This window comes from Pistacia vera, unplaced genomic scaffold (assembly GCF_008641045.1).
Source record: "Pistacia vera cultivar Batoury unplaced genomic scaffold, PisVer_v2 Contig1055, whole genome shotgun sequence".
In the NCBI taxonomy this organism is placed as follows: domain Eukaryota; kingdom Viridiplantae; phylum Streptophyta; class Magnoliopsida; order Sapindales; family Anacardiaceae; genus Pistacia; species Pistacia vera.
In genome coordinates, this window is record NW_022195088.1 from 64,232 (window position 1) to 84,738 (window position 20,507).

A 20,507-nucleotide genomic window follows, 5' to 3' on the forward strand; every position below is an offset into this window, starting at 1 on the left:
CCGGCAGTGGTGGCTGGTAAATGTGAATTACTGGGGTGTTTTTGTAATTTTTAAAAAAATATTTAGGAGCATTTAATTAAATTATCAAATTTAAGGGGTTTAAAAAAAGTTGAATAATATTGGGAGTAGTATTCCCAAAAATCAGAGGCTGCGTTTGTTTCAGTTTTGGGAATACTACTTTTAGTATTCCCAAAAAAGTTAAACAGTAAAATACCAAAAAACTCATATTTTTGGGAATACTACTCCCAATATTATTCAACTTTTTTTAAACCCCTTAAATTTGATAATTTAATTAAATACCCCTAAATATTTTTTTTTAAATTACAAAAACACCCCAATAATCCACATTTACCAGATTCCGGCCACCACCACCGGAAAATGGCCGGAATCTGGTAGGATGGCGCACTACCGGCTGAATCTGGCCGGAATCTGGTAGGATGGCGCACTACCGGCTGAATCTGGCCAGTAGTGCGCCGATCTAGCCTTTTTCGGCCAGATCCATGGTGGATCTGGCCGGAAAAGGCCAGATCTAAGGCCAAAGATCTGGTCGTTGACGGCCAGATCTTTGGCCGTAACAGTCGGTCACGACGGCCAACAAACGGTCATCGTTGACCATCAACGACGACCGTTTGTTGGCCGTCGTTGAGAGCAAATATGGCCAGATCTGGCGGTTGACGGCCAGATCTGGCCGTATATCTGGCCTTTGCCGGCCAGATCCACCATGGATCTGGCCGGAAAAGGCCATATCGGCGCATGACCGGCAAGATCCAGCCGGTCATGCGCCCATAAGGTGACTTCGGCCACCTCCTTTGGTGGTGGCCGACTGGGGGTGTTTGAGGGTATGTTAGGAGTATTTTTGTTAACTTTTAATGTTTTATTATAGGGGGTATTTTGTAAAAAAATAAATATATAGGGTATTTTATTAATTTATAAATCCTACATCGTAATACCCGCCCAATTCAACTTTTTTTTAACTTTTTTCAAAAAACTTTTCGCAAAACCCCCAAATTTTGAACCAAACGGAGCCAGAGTTTTTAAATATTTTACTGTTTAACTTTTTTGGGAATACTAAAAGTAGTATTCCCAAAACTGAAACAAACGAAGCCAAGACATTTTTAACAAGTACACAAATTGAGTTATTGACTAATGGAACATTTGTTTATTTCTTATTTAAGCTAGTTGTTATGCCTAAAAAATCAAGGTTGATGTAAACTTACATCAGCTCGCTCGAATCAGAGTTCAAGAAGGTTTTGCATCGTCTAAGAACTGTCACGTCGCCCCAAGACAGAAAGAATACGGTTGTTGCCAACTTGACAGATTCAGATAAGTGAATGAGAGTCGCACACCTATCCAAGCCCTAGGTAATTTGAGGATATATCTTAAGTTATTAGCCAATGTGAGGTAAGGAATGACTTACACGGCATCTACCTACTTGCAGATTTGTAATCATTACCTTGAATTCATCTACTATAATTTGAGGACTCCCCCTCTCATTTTCGAGATTCTAATACAAAAAACTTACACTTTGATTGTAATCTATATTCTCAAAGCAAAGATAATTTATGAGAAAGAGACTGACTTAATATTCTGTCTAAATAATCAGTTATTGTATCTCTGCTTGCTGTTCGCTATACGCGGTCTCTTGTTCTCTCTCATGTATAAAAGAACAGTGGACGTAGGACTTGCGTTAAGCAACCGAACCACTTTAAAAATCGTTTGTCATTTATTATTAGCAATCATTTACGTATAACTTTTAAAAAACAACTTAACATTTTGTCGTGCGAGTTGTTAGTGTCAAAATCAAGCACCAACACTAGTTAATCACGGATCAGCAACAGCATTGGACGCAGACGGGTGGGATCTTTTCAATGTTGCAATCGCAGCAAGCTCGATTATCAGCACAATGGCTCACACAAGCTGTTCTTTTAAACCACATAAATTTTGTTAATCCAAAGCTTCTAACATATAACAATAGGGCAATGCTAGTTTTACAAAAACACATACAAATAGAAAATACAAAGACATTCCCCACCCTTGATTTTCATGATTTCTCTCTCTCTCTCTTTTTTTTTGTTTTTTTTTTTGTTTTTTTCTTCTGGACGATGTCACTTTGTAACCCTCTTTATATGGGTCTTTGTAAGGATAGTATTTTTCATAACAATATCGCTACTCTATAATTGATATAACGTTACATATTATCAAGAAGTCATCATGCTGAGAACAATTTTCAAGTTGTAAATGGAACTTCAAGTAGAAAACAAACACTTGATCTTTCTTTTGGTATATATACTTGGTGATGCATGAGAAAAGAGAAGATAGTATGAGATGTTAAAGTGAAAATAGGAAGATATACGTACGATAGACAACAATAAGATCAAGTGGATAGAGATGTTGAGTATTAATGGTGGATGGGAAACGAATCAACGATCATCAATAGCTGCATCTACAGTGATAAAAGCCACAAGAAGATGGAGAATAACACACACTATTGCCAATGACTTCATTATCTGGGAAAGTTGGTCGATCAGTTAAGAGAGGGAGAATATACAATACATAAGTTCCCAGCAGTGGCATTTATATTATGAGATGTAGGGTTTTGGGATCGGATTAAGAATGAATGTAAAATTTTGGTAAGAAATCCAGTAATTTCATTCTTGCCAAATGAAATTTCCAAGATTGTTTAAACCCAATGAAATGCAGATAATATAAAAAAAAAAAAAAAAAACAGTGAAATACAGATAATCAAGTTCCCATGTTTGGTTCATGGATGAGTTTATAATCCTTGTCATCAATGTTGATTTATTGATATATGCATGTTTGTTCAGGAAATAAAATTAAAACTAAAAACCTCTCCACATATATAAATTGGATAAACTATATTTATTTATTTAAGATATTAACCATTGGAACATGCATGGAACATTTATTTAAGAAACCATTGAAGTTAAGCACAGCAGCTAGCTAATTGATCATCAGCCATCAGCGGCAGCATTGCTCGCAGACGGCTGGCACCTTTTGGATGTTGCAATTGCAGCAAGGTCGATTATGCGGACAGTGGCTCACACAAGCTGCTCATCATCATTTAATATTTAAACCACATTAGTAATAATTTATCTCCGGATTCATTATATATTATCATGTTCACGGAGCTTCAAGTTCAGACAAATAAAACACTACTTTGGGTAATGGAAATGAATTTTTTTTTTTTTTTTTTTTTTTTCCCTGATAAATTTGGTTATGGATGACAAAAGATAGTATGAAATGTTCGAGGGAAAAATAGGAAGATACAGTACGATACATAACAATAACATCATTTGGGTCGAGATCTTTCGTATTAATGGAGGATGGGAAGCGATCAATGGCTGCATCCGCAAGGATAAAAAAGTTATAGGTATTTGAAAAAAAAAAAAAATTCCTCTTTCAATCCTAAACCCTAATTCAATAAATCCTAGTTCTATTTCTCAAACAAACTAAATCCCAGAGATGCCATAGTTGGGAAGATTTCAGAAAATGTTCATAAACTGAATGCTTATATTACATGCTGAAGAAGACATAAATACATAAAATTTGTGCACGTATTTACCTGGGTCCTGTGCAGAATTCAGTTTACATGAATGCATAAATATATTTGAACATATCACACTTGGGCAAAAACACCTAGCAAGAATATAAAATTGAAAGCTTTTTGTCGTGTGATTTTCGGAACTTGAATGACAAGACACTACAGAGAAAAAGTAGTATCGCATGATATCTACTTAGAGTTTGATGTCTTTGATGTGTAGCGCCATAAAATTCCTCCAACCAAATTATTCAACGAATGAGAAGCCATCGGCACAATGACGCTGTTTGATACAATAGTTGCATAACCATAAAGGAAGCCAACAAAGGTGGCCCTGAAACAAGTAGCTAATAAAATCACAATTGTTGAAAAAGTAAGTCAACAGTTTCAAATAATCAACTGAACAGATTGAATAATTATGGTTGTCTATAATACAACCACCTTTGTTGAAATATTCTTTGCAAAAAGAGGAACAAATACCATAGTCTTTCATATTTTTCACTGTATTACAAACTAGGGTTTCTTGAAATCCAGGCTTGGAAAGTTATAAGATGTGAAAGTTGTTCATATAGTATATTTAAGAATGATTAGTAGTTAAAGAATTACTAGAGTGGACAATTTATTTCAATCATCAAATACAGAAGATGTGGCAGAAAATATCAGTGACAGAATCCAAATATAAGATGTGAAAATGGGAATTTCAGTATGATCAAAATATGTAACACTTTAGAAAAAAATTCCATTAAATCAAGATGAGTACCAGACTGCGAAGGAATATTTTCGACCATTGCCCAAGTGTAGAACACCGAAAATAGTAGCAACCACCAAGATACTAGTCCAATTGGTTCCAAAAAGTGGTAATAGTGCACCTCGAAAGAGGAGTTCCTGGACAGCCCATACATACAGGCAGCATTAGAATACCAGTTAAATTTAGAAAACTATGGGAAGCAAATATAATTACACTGCTTACCTCACTAACCCCAGGCAAAAAAGCAACAACTAAGTAATCCAAAGGTTCAAGAGAAGTAAGTACCTGCATCAGAAAACAGGTAGCCATTTGAATTCAATAAAAAACTGCACAGCTTTCTTCCAGTGTGATAGCCCAGCATGCAGTGGATGTGGAACAAGTTCGACTCTTATACCACCTCTTACGAGTAAAAAGTATATGACTGTTAATAGAGATGATATATATGAAGTTTGATTAAGTTGCTTCCTAGACAATGTTAGAAAATGAGTTGAGCTACCTGTTGATTGGCTGCTTCACTAGACTCGGCAAAATCTGGCCATGCCTTCAATAGTAGATATCGGCACAATGATATCAGTATAACTAATCCTGATATCAACTCAAGATGCCATATCTCAAAACCAACTGTACACATGGGAAAAAGGATGACTCAATGGAATTACTACTCTCAGATAATAACAAAAAGATCTGCCTAAATCGAAAACATCAAACAGATCAATCCACTTTAAAAATAAAATCTCAAGCAACTTGACAAAGCATGAGTAAAACTAATTTTTTACTGCCCCATCAAAGTTGCCTCTTTATGCTTTCTTATTTGCAAAAAGAGGAAGAAGTAGCATGTTCCTTTCATAATGAAACAAAACTCCCTATAAGCAAAAGAGGACGAACATGAAATTTATACATGATACTTCGTTGGAGCAGTCATGGATCGGAAATCCTTCCACACAGGCAACATGAGATACCTACAATATATAACACAACATTTAATAAGGAGAAAATTTTTCTTGAGCAACATCTTCCCACAAATTTCCTGTTCAAACTTTGATAGAAGTAAGAAGTGATGTCTTAGAAACAAGCCTCAAATTCATAATTCAGCTTCAAATTGTGAGGGAATCAACAAATATGAGCAAAGTGAAGCAAAGCAGTAGAACCATATAAAACCTGTCGAATTATTAAGCCAAGAGTAGCTAATATTCCACATGTGACAGTGCATGCTTGAAGCACACTACTCCTCGCAGGGAAGGTAGCCAATTTCTGTGGTGCAAAATCATCAACAGAGGACACCTGACTCCCATCTTTAACATAATCATCTTCTGCCGTAGACCCATTTGCTACAACATTGGTTTCTTTTGTTAAACGCAATTGTTCATCTCTTTTGAGTTTCTTCACCGACTTCCTGCTCGCAAATGCCTTAATGCTAAATTTTAAAGCCTTCAAAAAACAAGTTTACCGTCAGTGACAAGAATTTTGTCAATGTCATCGTTGTTATAGGATAAAGAAAACACAATAGAAGGTTGAGAATCTCACATTTTGTGATTTAACACCACTACGAAGGCAATTAAACTTTGGACCTACTCAAATGTAACAACTTTGTTACAATAAAGAAGCAAAGACCATAAAATAAACCGTAATTAAGACTTACAAAATAATGTAGAAACTGGGGAAAGTAAGTGAATGGTAGAGGCATGGTTTGTTATCTGCCAATGGTTGATAGTGAGTAACCCCATAATCGATGTCAGCCCCCAACTTCAGATGGGTGTTCTTTAATCTGTTGAGAACAGGCTTCGTTCATATCAATATGACAATATGTATACTATAAACAAAGAAAACAAGAAATGAAAAAGCAAAATAATAATCTTCACAAGAAGAAGAAGCTCTGCTCGTACCGTTTCAGGTACTTGGTTTTTGGTCGTTGCTTGAGTTGTGTTCACTGTTGAGCTTGAGAATGCAGAAAGAAATCAACAAATGGACATAACCATATTTGCTTTAATAACTTCCGAAATTTGCCCGTCTCGCCACGTGGTTGTTTTGAAGGGTGGAATTGGAAATTCAGCATTCAAGAGGAAATGAAAGGTCTATAATTGCCGATGAAAGCATTAATCAATTTTGGATTTTAAACACAATTCACAATTGTGCCCTCACCCTCTGCTTCCCTTGAGCCAATGGACCAAATCTAATATATTTTAACATTGTATATATTTTAGTATTGGATGTCCATCCCATCCAGTTTATGCTTACATGTATTTTCACAATCGGACTATTTGTACCAACCTCAACTAATCCGTCAAATTTATTAAACACCTCAAAGTAAATTACAAATATAATAGATAACCACCTGATGAAACTCAACACAAGACCTTTAGATAACCTAAGGTCTTGCCATGATTCCATCCGGCCATTATAAATCCATAAGGAAAATAAAATTGATCATATTTTGTATGTAAACGTATGTGAAATCTTGAAATGTACTCGAAAAAAAATAGGATATAGAATTTATATAAATGCATATTGTCATTGTTGTTGTGCAAAGTGACATTCCATACAACAGCAGAAAAATGGTACGAAAAGGTAAACAAAATTACAGTTAGAATTATCTTTCTCCATCATCTATCATGCATAAATCTATTGCTTAATATTTATATCAAAAAGAGGACAAATGTGAATTATTTCACAACTTTAGAGCATTCCCTGCAACCCCTAAAATGCAATTGCAGAGACCTAAAATAAAGAATGAATAGCTTTATATCAACACATTAGGCACCAGCACTGGCGGGTACCTGCACCTGCACCTCTAAAGATTACAAAGTGTGGGTAAGGAGTAAATAAGAGAAAAGAATGACAATATTACATCTATCTATGATACAAGTTTCAATCGCTGACATGAAACGAGGATGTGCTTGGTCCAAATGGTACATGATCACAGAATTAGTTACAAAATGGTTCCCAGTAGCCATATATGCAAGAAAAGCCAATAGGCAATAAGGCCTAGCCTTGCTCTGGGACGGTTCATCAAAATTCGACCACCAGATACCCTGTGTAATTATAAACCGACTCACTGTTAATTCGGTGCACTATAATTTATCATGATAATACACCATATAAACTAATTTCTTTACTTTGATATCAAATTTGAATAGAAATTTAGCACTTTACCAAATTCCATCTATTCGATCTGCAACCATCTTTCCTTGTCTTGGGATGAGACCTGTTGTGTTAAGAGACTTGAATACATGACCTGCAGAAAAGAAAGAAAAAAAATTGGATAAAGTCTCCAAACTACTATTTTGGAAATTAGGAAAGCCTATAATGATGTGTACCTTTGTCCTCATCATCAGTTTCCTCACTGTTATTAACCAGGCGAGCAGATTCAGAGTCAATATTGATTGCGAGATGGTCAGTGGATCCCTTCCGCATAGATCGTACGTGAGCAGCGGAAGCAACAGGAGATATTGATTTCTTTCCAAGTGCTCCCTGCATAAGCATCAGAACACAACGGATTTTTACATGCAGTTCTCCATCTCCAACGAAATCAAGAAATAATGAGAATCATACCAAAATGAGATTTGGATACAAGCACAATCTTTCTATAGAAATATATAACAGTTAAACCCTACAATAATGATGCCATATATTATTACTCTTAAACACAAATTATGCTATTATTATTTATCATCCATAGCTAGATTAAAATTTTCATGAACACAAAAACTGTAGCTTTACATATGGCACACGTAAAACAAAGAGCAAGCCAGATTATCATGAAACAAGATGTAAAGGAAGCAGAAAAGTTATGATTCTTTTGATGCATAAATTATTTATGTAACCTTATTTCTTTTTGGTCCAATCAATTAAGTCTAAACCTCAGACACCCATTTGACTAAAATTGTACAAATATCAGATAATGAGCAAATAAAACATGCCCTGAATTTTGGGTGGTGCTCGCTAATAAATTTGTGTCAAGTTATAAAAAGATTAGAACAAAAATACCAACCGGATCTTCAATTTCAGATATCTCTGAGCCAGTGGGCACTGAAGGTGCTTCAGAGATGCTCCTTTCTTGGACAATCTCTGGCTCAACAGTCCTAACTTGAATGGAATCTTCAAGTACCTTTATTTTGGTTGCCAATTCATCTACAACCTTTTGGCTCCCAAGCAACTTGGTACCAAGTTCTTGGATTTTGGATTTTGAGTTTTCAGATTCTGAAAGCAAGGTCATAACCTGCTTCTCTACTACTGCTAAGATCCCTCTTGGACCAGCAGATTTTTGGTCAACAACATCTTCATCGCATCCCAATATATTAATCATTTTCTCCAAACCAACTGTGAGGTCAGAGAGCTCACTTTTGAGCTTTTCTGAGTCTGGCTTATTTGTAATGTGTGTTTCAACATCTCCCTTTAGAAGTTCAATTTCAGCAGTTTGTGTTGATAAAGTTGACTCCAGTTCTTCTTTCTCAAGGTTTAGCGAGTTTACTTGATGCAGCAACTCAGCAACACTATCAATAATGCAAAATAACTTCTTCACATCAGCTGAAATTTCAGGCTCCACGTCTCCCACCTCTGATTCAGGAACAGGGATTTCGATTCCAGTTATCTTGTCAAAAAGTTGCCTGACCTGCGAAGCTGACAATAGAGATTCCTCTGCCTCTGTAAAAAGTAAATTGCAAATAATTAATTAAGACAAGTAAACGATAACAACTTATCTATATGTTCAACAAGATTAGAACAATTAAATTCACCTCGTTCTTTCAGTGACAATATAGCGTACAATGATGAAATTTCTGCCTCTTTTTCGTTCAACTTTTCTTTGATGGCTTGGTAATCCTCTACTTTGACATCCAGTTCTCTACACGAATCTTTTAATGAATCAACATCAGTCTCCAACTTGGAAACCATATTTTGGTATAAATCTCTTTCTCCTATGGCTTTTTCAAAAGCTTTTGACGTTTCATGCAATTTTTTCTGTAAATCTTGAATTGTAGAGGCTGTCTCAGTACTTGAATCTTTTAACGAATCAGCATCAGTCTCCAACTTTGAAACCATATTTTGGTATATATCTCTTTCTTCTATGGCTTTTTCAAAAGCTTTTGAGGTTTCACGCAATTGCTTCTGTAAATCTTGAATTGTAGAGGCTGCCACAGTACTTGTACTCTCAAACAGTTTACTCAGACTTTGAGCTTTCCTAGTGGAAGATAGCAATTTTGCTGCTGTCTCTAAGTATTTGTTGCTGCCGTCAAGCTTCTTCTGGTGCTCTGCTGTGTCACCTCCACCAACTTCTCTCACTTCTTGGAAAATACTGTGGTTCAGTTTTCCAAGCTCGGGAACTGAATTCAGTTCTAGTAGATCATTCTTGATTTCAAACTGCAGTTCTCTAGTAGCATCACTACAAGCAGACAGCAGCATTGTAACATCATTTTCTAAGCTTTCCATAGCTTCCTCATGTTCCTTTTTATACACTTCCATAATCTTCAGTTTTTGGTTTAAAGATTCAATGCTCTGAACCATTTTTATAACTTCGTCCCTTGTTGTCTGTAATTTTCTCAACAGAGCAGCAATAAACTCATCAAGGAAAGTTAAGAAACCTTCTAACTTATCAGCAAGAATTTTGTTTCTCATCCGGAACCCTTCTGCCATCTTTCTAAAAGATGAAGATATATTGTCGGCATCTGCCACTAGTACCTCATCATCCTCTATTTCAATGTTGTCAAGGTCATTTATGAAAAACTTGTTTACATCTGAACTTCCCTGAAACAAGTTGAAAAGTTAAGCCAGTTAATAAGAGGGAATCCATAACAACTTAGCCAAAGAGAAACAAAGTAATGTCTTCATTTTATGCACAGACAGACAGAGAAGAAGGGAGAATAGAACAGAGTTGAAAAACATAAACTATTTTCTAGAATAATGAAACCTGTCCTCTTTGTGTGCAACATAGTTTTAATATCAGTGCATGGATTGTCATTGAAAATCCCAACTATAAGTGAAATTATATGTCACTGTATGAGATCTAATTTCTGAATACATTTTGGTGGCATATTTACCTCATTGTCAGGGGGATTTAGCGGCTCTCCTGGACCTATGCCAACAACCTGGTCCATTATGTGCTTAATGACGAGGTCCATATCCTGTAAGCCCTCAATTTTCCTCTCACAGCACTGTTTCACAATCGATAAAAGCCTCTCATCTTTCACAAGCATTCGAAGATCATTAAGGTGCCCAATGAGCTCCACAGACCTACTTTCTAAGCTGCCACTTGTTCCAGCCAACTCTTCAAGGCATGCCTTCAACTTGGAATTAAGTGTTGATATCTCCTCCTCCGCAATTCTCTTTTCGCCTTCAAGTACAGAAATATCTTTCTCTGCCTTTGCCAATGCATCTTCCAGTGATTCTATAGTTGTGTGTGCATTTGCCAGCTTAACAGTATGAGACTCAGCTTCATCTTTCAGCTTTTGCATCTCACTCTCCAAAGTGGTTCTGCCAACTTGTACAACATTATTTTTTTCCGTAAGTGATGCAACAGTAGTCTCTACCTGAGATAGTGCATCTTCAAGAGACTTTATCGTTTTATATGCCTCGGTTAGTTTGCTCGTCTGAGATGCAAATTCCTCCGATACTTTCCCTAGTTCCATTAAAGCAGCCGCTCTGCTGCCCTGAGCCTCTTCTTTCTCATTGGTGAGCACAGATATATTCTTTTCTGCCCTCAACAACTCATCTTCAAGTGACTTGCTATTCGCACAAGCTTCAGCAAAACTACTAGTTTGGGATCGGGCTTCTTCTATTGCTTTCTCTAACTCTTGTTGAACAAATTCTTTACTAGCTTCTAATTCCCTCTTTTCTTCAGCAAGTTGAGTAATCTTCTTCTCAGCAGTTGACAAGGCATCCTCCAGTGACTTCATAGTTGCTTGGACTTCTGTGAACTTGCTAGCCAGTGAACCGGCTTCCTCCTTCACTGTTCCCAACTCTTGCTCTAAACACATCCTGCTATCCTTGCATTCATTGATGTACCCCGCAATCCAGTTCACCTTTTCCACAGGCTCTTCAAAAACCGAATCAATGGGAAGAACAATGTGATCAACAGATTCAATAACTCTCTGCAACATTTTATTGCTCTCCGATAAAAACTGCATGAGTTGATTACGTTGATCATTCATAGCAACAATATCAGCCTCCAACTTCGGGATGCGCTCTAAATCAGTTGACAAGCTATTGGTGTGATTCTTGTACTCAGAAACTATAGATTCTTGCTGCTGTAAGTTGAGCCTTATCTTGTCAATTTCAGAGTTTTTTTCATCTACTTGAAGTTTCAAGTCTTCTAACTCAGTTAACAAATTGTTGATCTGATCCTTGCACTCAGAAACTGTAGATTCTTGCCGCTGTAAGTTGAGTCTCAACTTCTCAATTTCTGAGTTCTTTTCGTCCAGTTGAAATTTCAAATTTTCTCGATCTTGAACCAATCCCTTTCCTTTCTTAACTGCCATGGATAACTTTTCCCTTAGCAAAGCAGATTTCTCCTCTGACCGTTCAAGATCTTTCTGCAGAGAATCTTTTTCCGCCTTAAGTGCACCAAGTTCTTCAGATGCCACTCTTAATTCATTTGACATATCATTCATCTGCAAACTTACCAGTGCATCTTCCTCCAGTAATTGCTCACACAGCACCAACTCCTGTTCCCTCACATACAAAAGACTTTGCATTCTTTCAAACATTTCAAGATCAGCACCAGCAGTATCAAAAGAGGCATGGGTTTTTTCTCTTATCTTCCCAAAGCATTTATTAACAAGCGTGGTCAGATCAGAAGTCTGATAGAACACATCTTGATCTTCCATTATTATTCCACATTCCTCCAGCAACATCCTCATCATCAGATCCTTCTCCAGTGTGACTTTATCGGTCTTTTGAACAATTTCTTCATATTTCATCGTCAGGTCATCCAACTGCATTCTAACATATTCCTTCTCTTGTAACTCTGCTAAAAGTGAAGCACTCAATCGGTCAATCTCATTGCGCGCAACTTCCTTTGTCCTGCCAAGTTCATCTAGCAACATCTTTGCTTCATCTTTGACCTGATCAAGCGATTCCTTAAGCCAACCCAAACGAGACTCCAAGTCAGAAAATGAAACAGTTTCTGGTAATTCAATCAAAGAAATGGCCTCTTTCAATTTGCTAAATTCCCGACATACAACGTTCAGTTCATTTCTCTCATGGACCAGCCATTTAACTCTCTCAACCATATCCATTGATTGAAGTTCCTTTGGCACATCAGACTGAGAAATGACTTCTTCAGATTTTTCAAGAATCATATTCCTCTGCAAGAGCATATCTTGTAGTGATGCAACCAAATTTTCACTTTTGACCAACTCTTCCTTACTCAATTTAGCAACCTGAAGGGCACTGGACTTCTCTTGCAACTCAGATAGGCATTTCTCAAGCTCAGTTGTTTTCTCCGCCAGAGATTGTTTCAGTGAGTCCCGGTGCTGAACCAGTGCCTTCCCTTTTGTTACAGCCAAGCTAAGCTTTTCTTTGGTATTAGTACACCTTGTCTTCTCCTGCTCAAGTTCCGTTTTAGTTTTGGAAAGTTCAGCATTCACTGCTTCAACCATTTCTCTGTCCTTCTCAACTTGTTCAACAAACTTTCTATTTTCATCTTCTAGATGGCTTACTTTTTCCACTAACTCCACTTCCCTTCTTTTGAGCTCTAGTAACTCATCACGGGCAGCAGCAAAGACTGTACCAAACTCTTCTTGCACCCTAAAGTCAACCTCGGTCTTTGACAAACAGTGTCCAAGTTGATAAATTTCATAAAGCATCTGATTATACTTCTCAATCAACAATTAAGTGCTTTTCTCAACATTAGTGATTTTCCCAACAATTGAATAATCCAATAATTCCTCTTGATTGACTACCGTTGCAAGATAAGCCAACATCCTATCTGCAACAGCCTCAACATACTGATCCCTCTCAAGCTGAACCTCAGATGCCGTGCCAGCTTGTGAAACAGAGAGCTCAGTAACCTTTGCATTGAGATCCTGAATCTCTTGATCCTTCATATGAAGAACTGCATTGAGTTCCTGAATAGCATTCTCACTCTGTGTCCGCAAATTCAGAGCACTTCTAAGAAACTCTGAGCATTCACTCATCAACTCATGCAACGGGGCATCTACCACCTCAGTCTTTTTCTCACTTTCACCAACCCCTTGTTCAAACCCACCATCATCACTGTCACCTGGAAACAACTCTTTTCCAGTCAAAACCTTAAGCTGGTGACGAAGATTAGCAAGTTCTTTCACAAGGGTCTTTCTTTCTTCCTGCAAGCATCACAAACTCATTCAATACCAGAAACAAATTAATCAACAAACATCGATGAATCAATTCGTAACTGAAACGAAACCACTTAACCTTGTATTCCTTTTCGATACTATCTTTCTCATCAACCGTCTTATCCAACAAATCACGCAAACGTTCCAGCTCAGCCACCAAGTGATCATCTCTTGCCCCATTTTCAATTCCAGCAAGGTGGTGATTCTCCCTCTTAATATCATCAAGGTCTTCCTCAGAAACCGAGGTTTCAGCTTCATTACTCGCAACTAGTTCTCTATTATCAGCACTTCTAGAATCATCTAAATCATCCGGTGCATCAACAAACAAATCATCTTTACCATCAGCAAATTGCAAAACACTCGCAGCCTCATCTTCCTACATTCATAATATCATCAAAACCACATCAACTTTGAGCAATCAAACTCATCAAATTAAAACATAATTTTTTTCGATACAACCAACAAGAAAACCTTTAAAATATATGATACCTGACTAACTGATGATTCAGAATTATCCGGACCATTTGATTCATTATTCTCCGACATTTTCATCGATCATAATCAATTTGATTCCCTCTTCAGATCTTAACTTATTCTAAACCAAAATTAAAAACATAAAAATAATAAACCCTAGAGAATATTGACCTTGTGAAGTAAGCAGAAATCTACGGTGTACAAATGCAAAGCACAGTAGTATTCCGCCTTCCTCTAGTTTGGCGTTACTATGTTTTTATTGGTTCATGTGACAGTGTTCCAACCAATGAAAATGTTACACCGCTGAAGTGAATAGAACTTGTAACGGTAAGAAACAGCCAGGTGTTCCGCGGCTGTACCAGTATATTAAACGTGGTCGTCTTAAACTCGCACTCGCTCGCAGCTGCCTGCCTGCCCATCGCTCCATCAAGCCGTCAGTTTTAGATTTGGTTTGTGCAATTACTAAAATATCCAGTTGCTTTACAATTCATTAAACAGATAATAGTAAATTAGTTACTATCACTATCAATATAAACTAACGTTAAGACTTCATGGTCTACATTTATTCACTTTATCATTTTATTTTGAGTTATCGGCATGTTCCAGAGCTGTGCAAAACTGGATACTCGAACTGGTTTTTCTCAAACAATACCCCCAAAAAAGTACCCGTAAACCGAACCGTTTTTAAGGATACCCAATTTTTCGAGTCAAAAACTGGATATCCGGTTTTATAACCCGAATTTGCATAACTTTACATGAATTTTAATTTTTCACATTTCAAATTTCAATTTATGAATACAATTCCTTCCATATACTAAATCAACTTTTAATTTAATAACTTAAATACTTTAGATTTGGGACTTTTGCCTCTTGCTCTTTGAAAGTTAAAGGAAAATAAGTTTAAAAACTACGTTTTTTATTTTTTTTATTTCTTAATAAACCGGATACCAGGTTCTCTTAAAATAAATACCCGATACCCAACCAGAAATTCGGGTATCACATAATAAATACCTGAAACTGTCCCAAAAATTCGAGATCGGTTCGATTCAGTTAGCGTGTTCAGTTTGGTTAACCTTTTTTTTGTGCACAACCCTAGTTCCCACCCAAAAAATGACCATTGACAAATTCATTCCTACCCACTTTTTAAATACCCTTTTACTAACCCGAGCATAAATCTATTCAATTTTCATTGTGATAAAGGGTAGTATGGTTATAAGACATTCGTAAGTAAGGGTAAAATGGTTAGTTGACAATTTGCACAAGAAATCAAAATTTCAAATTGCAATATGGGGGAATGGGGTGATGAAGGTGTGCTCTACATTGATTCCCCACCCTCCTTGACCAACGCAAGTTTGATTTAGGTCGTTCTCAATCGGAAGCAGTCGTCAGGCCGAGAAATGGTAATAGTATGCGTTTTTTCTTTATTCATACATTGATTGAGAGATGCTTTGAATAGTAAGGAAGTCAGTCAACTGGAAGTAGCATGATCTAATTGTATTGTAGTCTTCGCTTGTTAGGCATATAGCTAGTCTTCTTTCTGAGCGAATGCTTACCTCAGGGCATATCATATAAGTCCTATGGAATGGATTTGATAAAGCAATTCTATTCTTTCGAAAGCGGGTTTGAAAGAAAGACGTTGAAGAGGCCATTTGCATTAGGGCTTCGGATTTCTCAGCCAAATTTTGATCAATTCCGACAACCAAAACTACCCCCGCCACCACTCTTGGCATCATCGATGCCTCCTCTTCAAAACCCCCATAACCCTAACTCTTGGCAACTCGTTGATCGGCGTCTGCGCTAGCACCACCTATCGCTGTATTTGGGTTGTTTTTCTTAGTTGTTTTGGCTTCGATTTGACTAGATTTTGGTTTGATTTAGAGGTTGTTTGTGTTGTGGATTTGATTGTACAAACCCCTTAGCCATTTTCCCTGTTGTTGGACATCACCTCACCTGCCCCCTCCACAATGCCCACCACCTGTTCGACCATTTGGCCCAACTAGTTTCGCAAATACAAATCTAGCAACGGTCGGTGATTGGTTGGGGTGCGAACACAAAAATAGAAATATTTTCAGTCAAACAATCAAGGGCATTTTCGTCTTCACAATAAAAATATTTGCTTTTAATGGATAACTGTTAACATAATTTCTTCTTTGAGTAGTAAAGGGGTATCTAAAAAGTGGGCGGATATGAATTTGTCAATTGGCCATTTTTCGGGTGGGAAGATGTCGTTAACTCTTTTACTTTAACCTTCTAGTTTTATACTATTTTTACTTATCTGTAAAATTAATGTAAATCCATACTATATACTTAAAATCATCCAAATTGCAATAATCCATATATAAGTTTTTTTTTTTTTAAATTAAAAAAACCAAGGGAAAATAAAATAAAACTCATTTGTACAATTTTTTTTTTTTACATAATTAGTTAATTAGTGTTCTGATTATTTTAAAAAAAGTATAGAGATAACTAAAATGATATATGTTTCAGGGTTTCGAAAAATTAATTGAGGTGCGTGTTAGCTAACCTGCACATTCTCAGTCATTAAAAAAAAAAATTATATGGTTCCTGGCCAAGAAAAATAATCCTAATGTAGAGATGGCAATGGGCTCGGTATTTCCGGGTACCCAGCTTGGCCCGTCCTGAAAAGGTCGGGCTTTACCCAGTGTTAACGAGCTTGGGCTTGAGACTGATTTTAAGATCCACACTCGAGTACGAGTCGGGCATGGGTATGTCTTCAGTCCTAGCCCGACCCGACAATTTTACTATTAATTTTACTAAATTACCCTTATACTATATATCTAATCACAAAATTATCCTACATATATATAAAAAAAATTGAAATTTATTAATATTTGGTGAGTATTAAAAAAATTAATATTTAAAAACTGTTTCTAGAATTTAAAATATAAAAAGAAATTGAAATTTATTAATATTTAAAAATTCACATTATAAAAATGGACAAGCTTGGGCCGAGACTGAGATTACAAAAAGTTTGTTGGGTTAGGCTTGGGCTTTACCGGTCATCCTCGTGACAGGCCCGAGTCAAGACTGGACATTTGTCATGGGGTCGGGCTTGGGCCCGGGCCAAAGGATACCCAGTCCCAGCCCAGCCCAGCCCATTGCCATCTCTATCCTAATGCATGGTTAAGACTTGACCTACAAATTCTGAAACTCTGAGAAAGTAGCCAAGCAAAGGCAGAAGAATGAGGGCCTTGTATGTCCTGCAACCACGGAGCTTCACTCATGGAAATCCAGAAAAAGAAAGGCACACGAGTGGGTATGAATTTGTCAATGGGCCATTTTTCAGGTGGGAAGATGCTGTTAACTCTTTTATTTTAACCTTCCAATTTTATATTATTTTTACTTATCTATAAAATTAATGTAAATCCATATTTATACTTACAATCACCCAATTGCAGTAATCCATAAATAAGTTTTAAAAAAATCAAAAAAAAAAAAATCAAGGGAAAATAAAATAAAACTCATTTGTACATAATTATTTAATGAGTTCTGATTATTTAAAAAAAAAAAGATTATAGAGATAACTAAAATGATATATGTTCCAAGATTTTGAAGGATTAATTGAAATGCACGGTATTAATGTTAAAAAAAAAAAAAAAAAATTATATGGTTCCTGCCCAGTGAAAAATATTCCTAATGCATGGTTAAGACTTGACCTACAAATTTGGAGACTCTGAGAAAAGTAGCCAAGCAAAGGCTGAAGAATGAGGGCCTTGTATCTCCTACAACCACGGAGCTTCACTCATGGAAATCCAGAAAAAGAAAGGCACCCGAGTATATAAATATCTTCAACTCGTTCTCTGAAATATATCAAAACAATACGTTTTCATCATCTGAACTTACAAAATGATGCATTCTAACTACATCCTTTATATTTCAGTAACCTTCTCCCTTCTCTTAACTTTCCCACTTTCTTCAGGTCATTTTAAGCCACCTCCAACTTTCTCCGATAAACCTAAACCTCCAGCATTTGATAATAACAAGGAAACTCCTCCGGGTAACACCAATACTCCCACCACTCCTCCAGATGACAACGACTGTCCTCCAAGTGATAAAAATAATAATCCTCCTTCAGAAAACAAACAACCTCCCCCTGTAGATGACAAAATAAATTTTCCTCCCGGCAATGACAAGACTCCCACCAATCCTCCAGGAAATACCAAAAATCCTAACAACCCTCCAGGTAAAGACGATGATTCGCATGTGAGCTTCAAAGGTTGCTTCTCCAAGGTGTTTGCCTTTGGAGACTCGTTCACAGATACCGGGAATGCTCAGTTGTTGGGTGGTTTTAAGCCCTTCGTTGATAGTATAATCTCTCACTTTCACAATGGCCCATTCGGCAAAAATAAGCTACCAGGATTCCGCCAAAGTAATGGGCGGTTGATGGTTGATTTCCTCTGCGAGGATCTTGGCTTACCCTACTTGCCACCTTTTAAAGTGGATTCCTCAGACTTCTCTTCCGGTTCCAATTTTGCTATCGGCGGATCAACTGCTCTTGCCAGTGAATTTTTTGACAGACTTAACATGAGTGATTCCTTGATGTGGAAAGGGACTCCAATGAGCTTCCAAACACAAATAGATTGGTTCAACAAGTATGTTCAGGATATGGCATGCAAGGGCAAAGATGAGAAGACCTGCAGGGCTGAGATGGGAAATGGCCTCTTCTGGATTGGTGATATGGGTGGAGATGACTATGCTCGTTTACTTGGTTCATCTGGGTCTCCTTTCTCCATGCGTTCGATTACAGAAACAACGTGTGGTCAAGTTATCAAGCTTCTTAGTGTAGGACTCCCTATTTATCTACATATTTTGTTTTGTAGTGATTTGATTAGATTTATATTGGAAGAATGTAGCTAACTATTGCATGTTTTAATGGCAGAAATTATTGGAGAAAGGTGCAAAGTACATGGTGGTTCAAGGAGTACCACCAATGGGGTGCTGTCCATTACAGCTATTACTATGTCAATCATCGGAGCGTGATGCTAATGGGTGTTCATCAACCGCCAATGCTGTAATAAAGTCCCACAACGACCGCCTAATAAAGTCCTTGAATGAATTGCAGAAACGATTTCCCAATTGTACCATTTTATATGCTGATGTATGGGGTGCATTCAACCATATACTCCAAAATCACCAGAAATTTCACTTTTCAGAGCCCTTCCAGGCATGCTGTGGAGCAGGAGGTGGCCCTTTCAACTTTAAGTTGCATTCTCTTTGTGGATCAATGGGCACATCCACTTGCAAGAACCCCGCCACTCATATATCCTGGGATGGAATCCATTTCACAGAAGCAATGTATAAGGCATTATCAGAACTCATCATTCACGGAAGCGGCTTTACCTCACCAATGTCATTTGCAGACCTCATTGAACTCAAATCGGGCTCACTTAACAGAGATGCAAAAGGCATGGGAACCGATTTGGGTGACGTCGGTACCATTGGAACCGGTTTGGGTGCTGCCGGTTTCGTTGGAGGAGGCAGCGGCAACGGCGGTTCCGTTGGAGGTGACGGTGGTGTCGGTTCCATTGGAGGCGGCGGTGGTTCCTTTGGAGGTGGCGGTTCCTTTGGAGGCGGTGGCGGTTTCCTTGGAGGCAGCAGCGGTTCCGTTGGAGGTAGCGACGGTTCCGTTAAAGGCGGCGGCAGTTCCTTTGGAGGCGGCAGTGGTTCCGTTGGAGGCGGCGGTTCCTTTGGAGGCAGCGGTTCCTTTGGAGGCGGTGGCAGTTTCCTTGGAGGCAGCAGTGGTTCCGTTGGAGGCAGCAGCGGTGGCGGTGGTTCCTTTGGAGGCGCAGGCGGTACAGCCTCTATGTTTCCCAATCCCTAACTTAATCCTATTAAAAGGAAAGGGAGAGAACAAAAACCGGATCAAAAGAATTAAGTGTTGTTTTAGGCGTTTCTTTTTGAGCTCTGAATGGGCTGCTTCAGCTGCATTCAAGGAGCGAGATATCAGAGTTTCATTTTACAATTTTTTCATTTTTGTTTTGTTGTTACTGAGACAATAAGGATTATGTCATTTCTTGAACATACATTTTGAATGTTTACAAGAATCACAAGTCACTGAATGAGATCTTACTGGGAAACTAATTTACGTTTGCCTGGTTTGTAATTCAATAAAGTAGTAAAGTTTATCTCATTTCTTTTCTCTGGGCTCTGATTCTGATCATAATACCAGTTTTTGTTTATACAACAAAAGTGTCCATCAACCACAAGTTTGAAATGAAGGTAAATCAAATATCACTAGGGCCTGAGGGATCAACTAAGATTTTTGGTGTATTACTCAAGTGATCTTAAGTTCGATCCACTTCGGCTATCTAATAAGAGTAACCATTGGAAACTTACCTGATCGTTAATTTCAGAGTCTCAGTATGCGTAAGACCCAAACACCCCGTTCATAACAAAA

The 20,507-nt window shown here is 37.5% G+C and overlaps 3 protein-coding genes across 3 annotated transcripts; all 3 read right to left on the reverse strand.

Annotated features, from left to right (window-relative positions):
• Window positions 1-3,419: 3,419 nt before the first annotated feature.
• LOC116128549 lies at window positions 3,420-6,299 on the reverse strand. Its single transcript, XM_031414278.1, has 9 exons — window positions 6,191-6,299; window positions 5,947-6,072; window positions 5,832-5,875; window positions 5,466-5,735; window positions 5,206-5,266; window positions 4,804-4,928; window positions 4,530-4,592; window positions 4,320-4,444; window positions 3,420-3,893 (listed from the first exon to the last, which is right to left on the reverse strand). Exons 2-9 carry the CDS (start codon window positions 6,029-6,031, stop codon window positions 3,752-3,754), a joined length of 915 nt encoding a protein of 304 aa, XP_031270138.1. The 5' UTR covers window positions 6,032-6,072; window positions 6,191-6,299; the 3' UTR covers window positions 3,420-3,751.
• Window positions 6,300-6,917: 618 nt separating this feature from the next.
• LOC116128278 (myosin-11) lies at window positions 6,918-13,132 on the reverse strand. Its single transcript, XM_031413992.1, has 6 exons — window positions 10,340-13,132; window positions 9,041-10,046; window positions 8,296-8,948; window positions 7,622-7,775; window positions 7,458-7,539; window positions 6,918-7,336 (listed from the first exon to the last, which is right to left on the reverse strand). The coding sequence occupies exons 1-6, from the start codon at window positions 13,103-13,105 to the stop codon at window positions 7,234-7,236; spliced, it is 4,764 nt and encodes a 1,587-aa protein (XP_031269852.1). The 5' UTR covers window positions 13,106-13,132; the 3' UTR covers window positions 6,918-7,233.
• On the reverse strand, window positions 13,104-14,290 carry LOC116128286. Its single transcript, XM_031413998.1, has 3 exons — window positions 14,105-14,290; window positions 13,695-13,991; window positions 13,104-13,603 (listed from the first exon to the last, which is right to left on the reverse strand). Exons 1-3 carry the CDS (start codon window positions 14,165-14,167, stop codon window positions 13,130-13,132), a joined length of 834 nt encoding a protein of 277 aa, XP_031269858.1. The 5' UTR covers window positions 14,168-14,290; the 3' UTR covers window positions 13,104-13,129.
• Between the last annotated feature and the right edge of the window lie 6,217 nt (window positions 14,291-20,507).

Excerpts from the sequence above, each read along its gene's own strand:
- LOC116128549 (XM_031414278.1), bottom strand. The coding sequence starts at position 6,031 with ATGGGGTTACTCACTATCAACCATTGGCAGATAACAAACCATGCCTCT. Across the intron at positions 5,736-5,831 it reads GTGGTGTTAAATCACAAAAT|GCTTTAAAATTTAGCATTAA; the intron begins GTGAGATTCTCA and ends TGTTTTTTGAAG. Across the intron at positions 3,894-4,319 it reads AAATATTCCTTCGCAGTCTG|GGCCACCTTTGTTGGCTTCC; the intron begins GTACTCATCTTG and ends TACTTGTTTCAG.
- LOC116128278 (XM_031413992.1), bottom strand. The coding sequence starts at position 13,105 with ATGCTTTATGAAATTTATCAACTTGGACACTGTTTGTCAAAGACCGAG. Across the intron at positions 7,776-8,295 it reads TATCTGAAATTGAAGATCCG|GGAGCACTTGGAAAGAAATC; the intron begins GTTGGTATTTTT and ends ATGCTTATGCAG. Across the intron at positions 7,540-7,621 it reads AACTGATGATGAGGACAAAG|GTCATGTATTCAAGTCTCTT; the intron begins GTACACATCATT and ends TCTTTTCTGCAG.
- LOC116128286 (XM_031413998.1), bottom strand. The coding sequence starts at position 14,167 with ATGAAAATGTCGGAGAATAATGAATCAAATGGTCCGGATAATTCTGAA. Across the intron at positions 13,992-14,104 it reads CTGAATCATCAGTTAGTCAG|GAAGATGAGGCTGCGAGTGT; the intron begins GTATCATATATT and ends TTATGAATGTAG. Across the intron at positions 13,604-13,694 it reads GTATCGAAAAGGAATACAAG|GAAGAAAGAAAGACCCTTGT; the intron begins GTTAAGTGGTTT and ends TGATGCTTGCAG.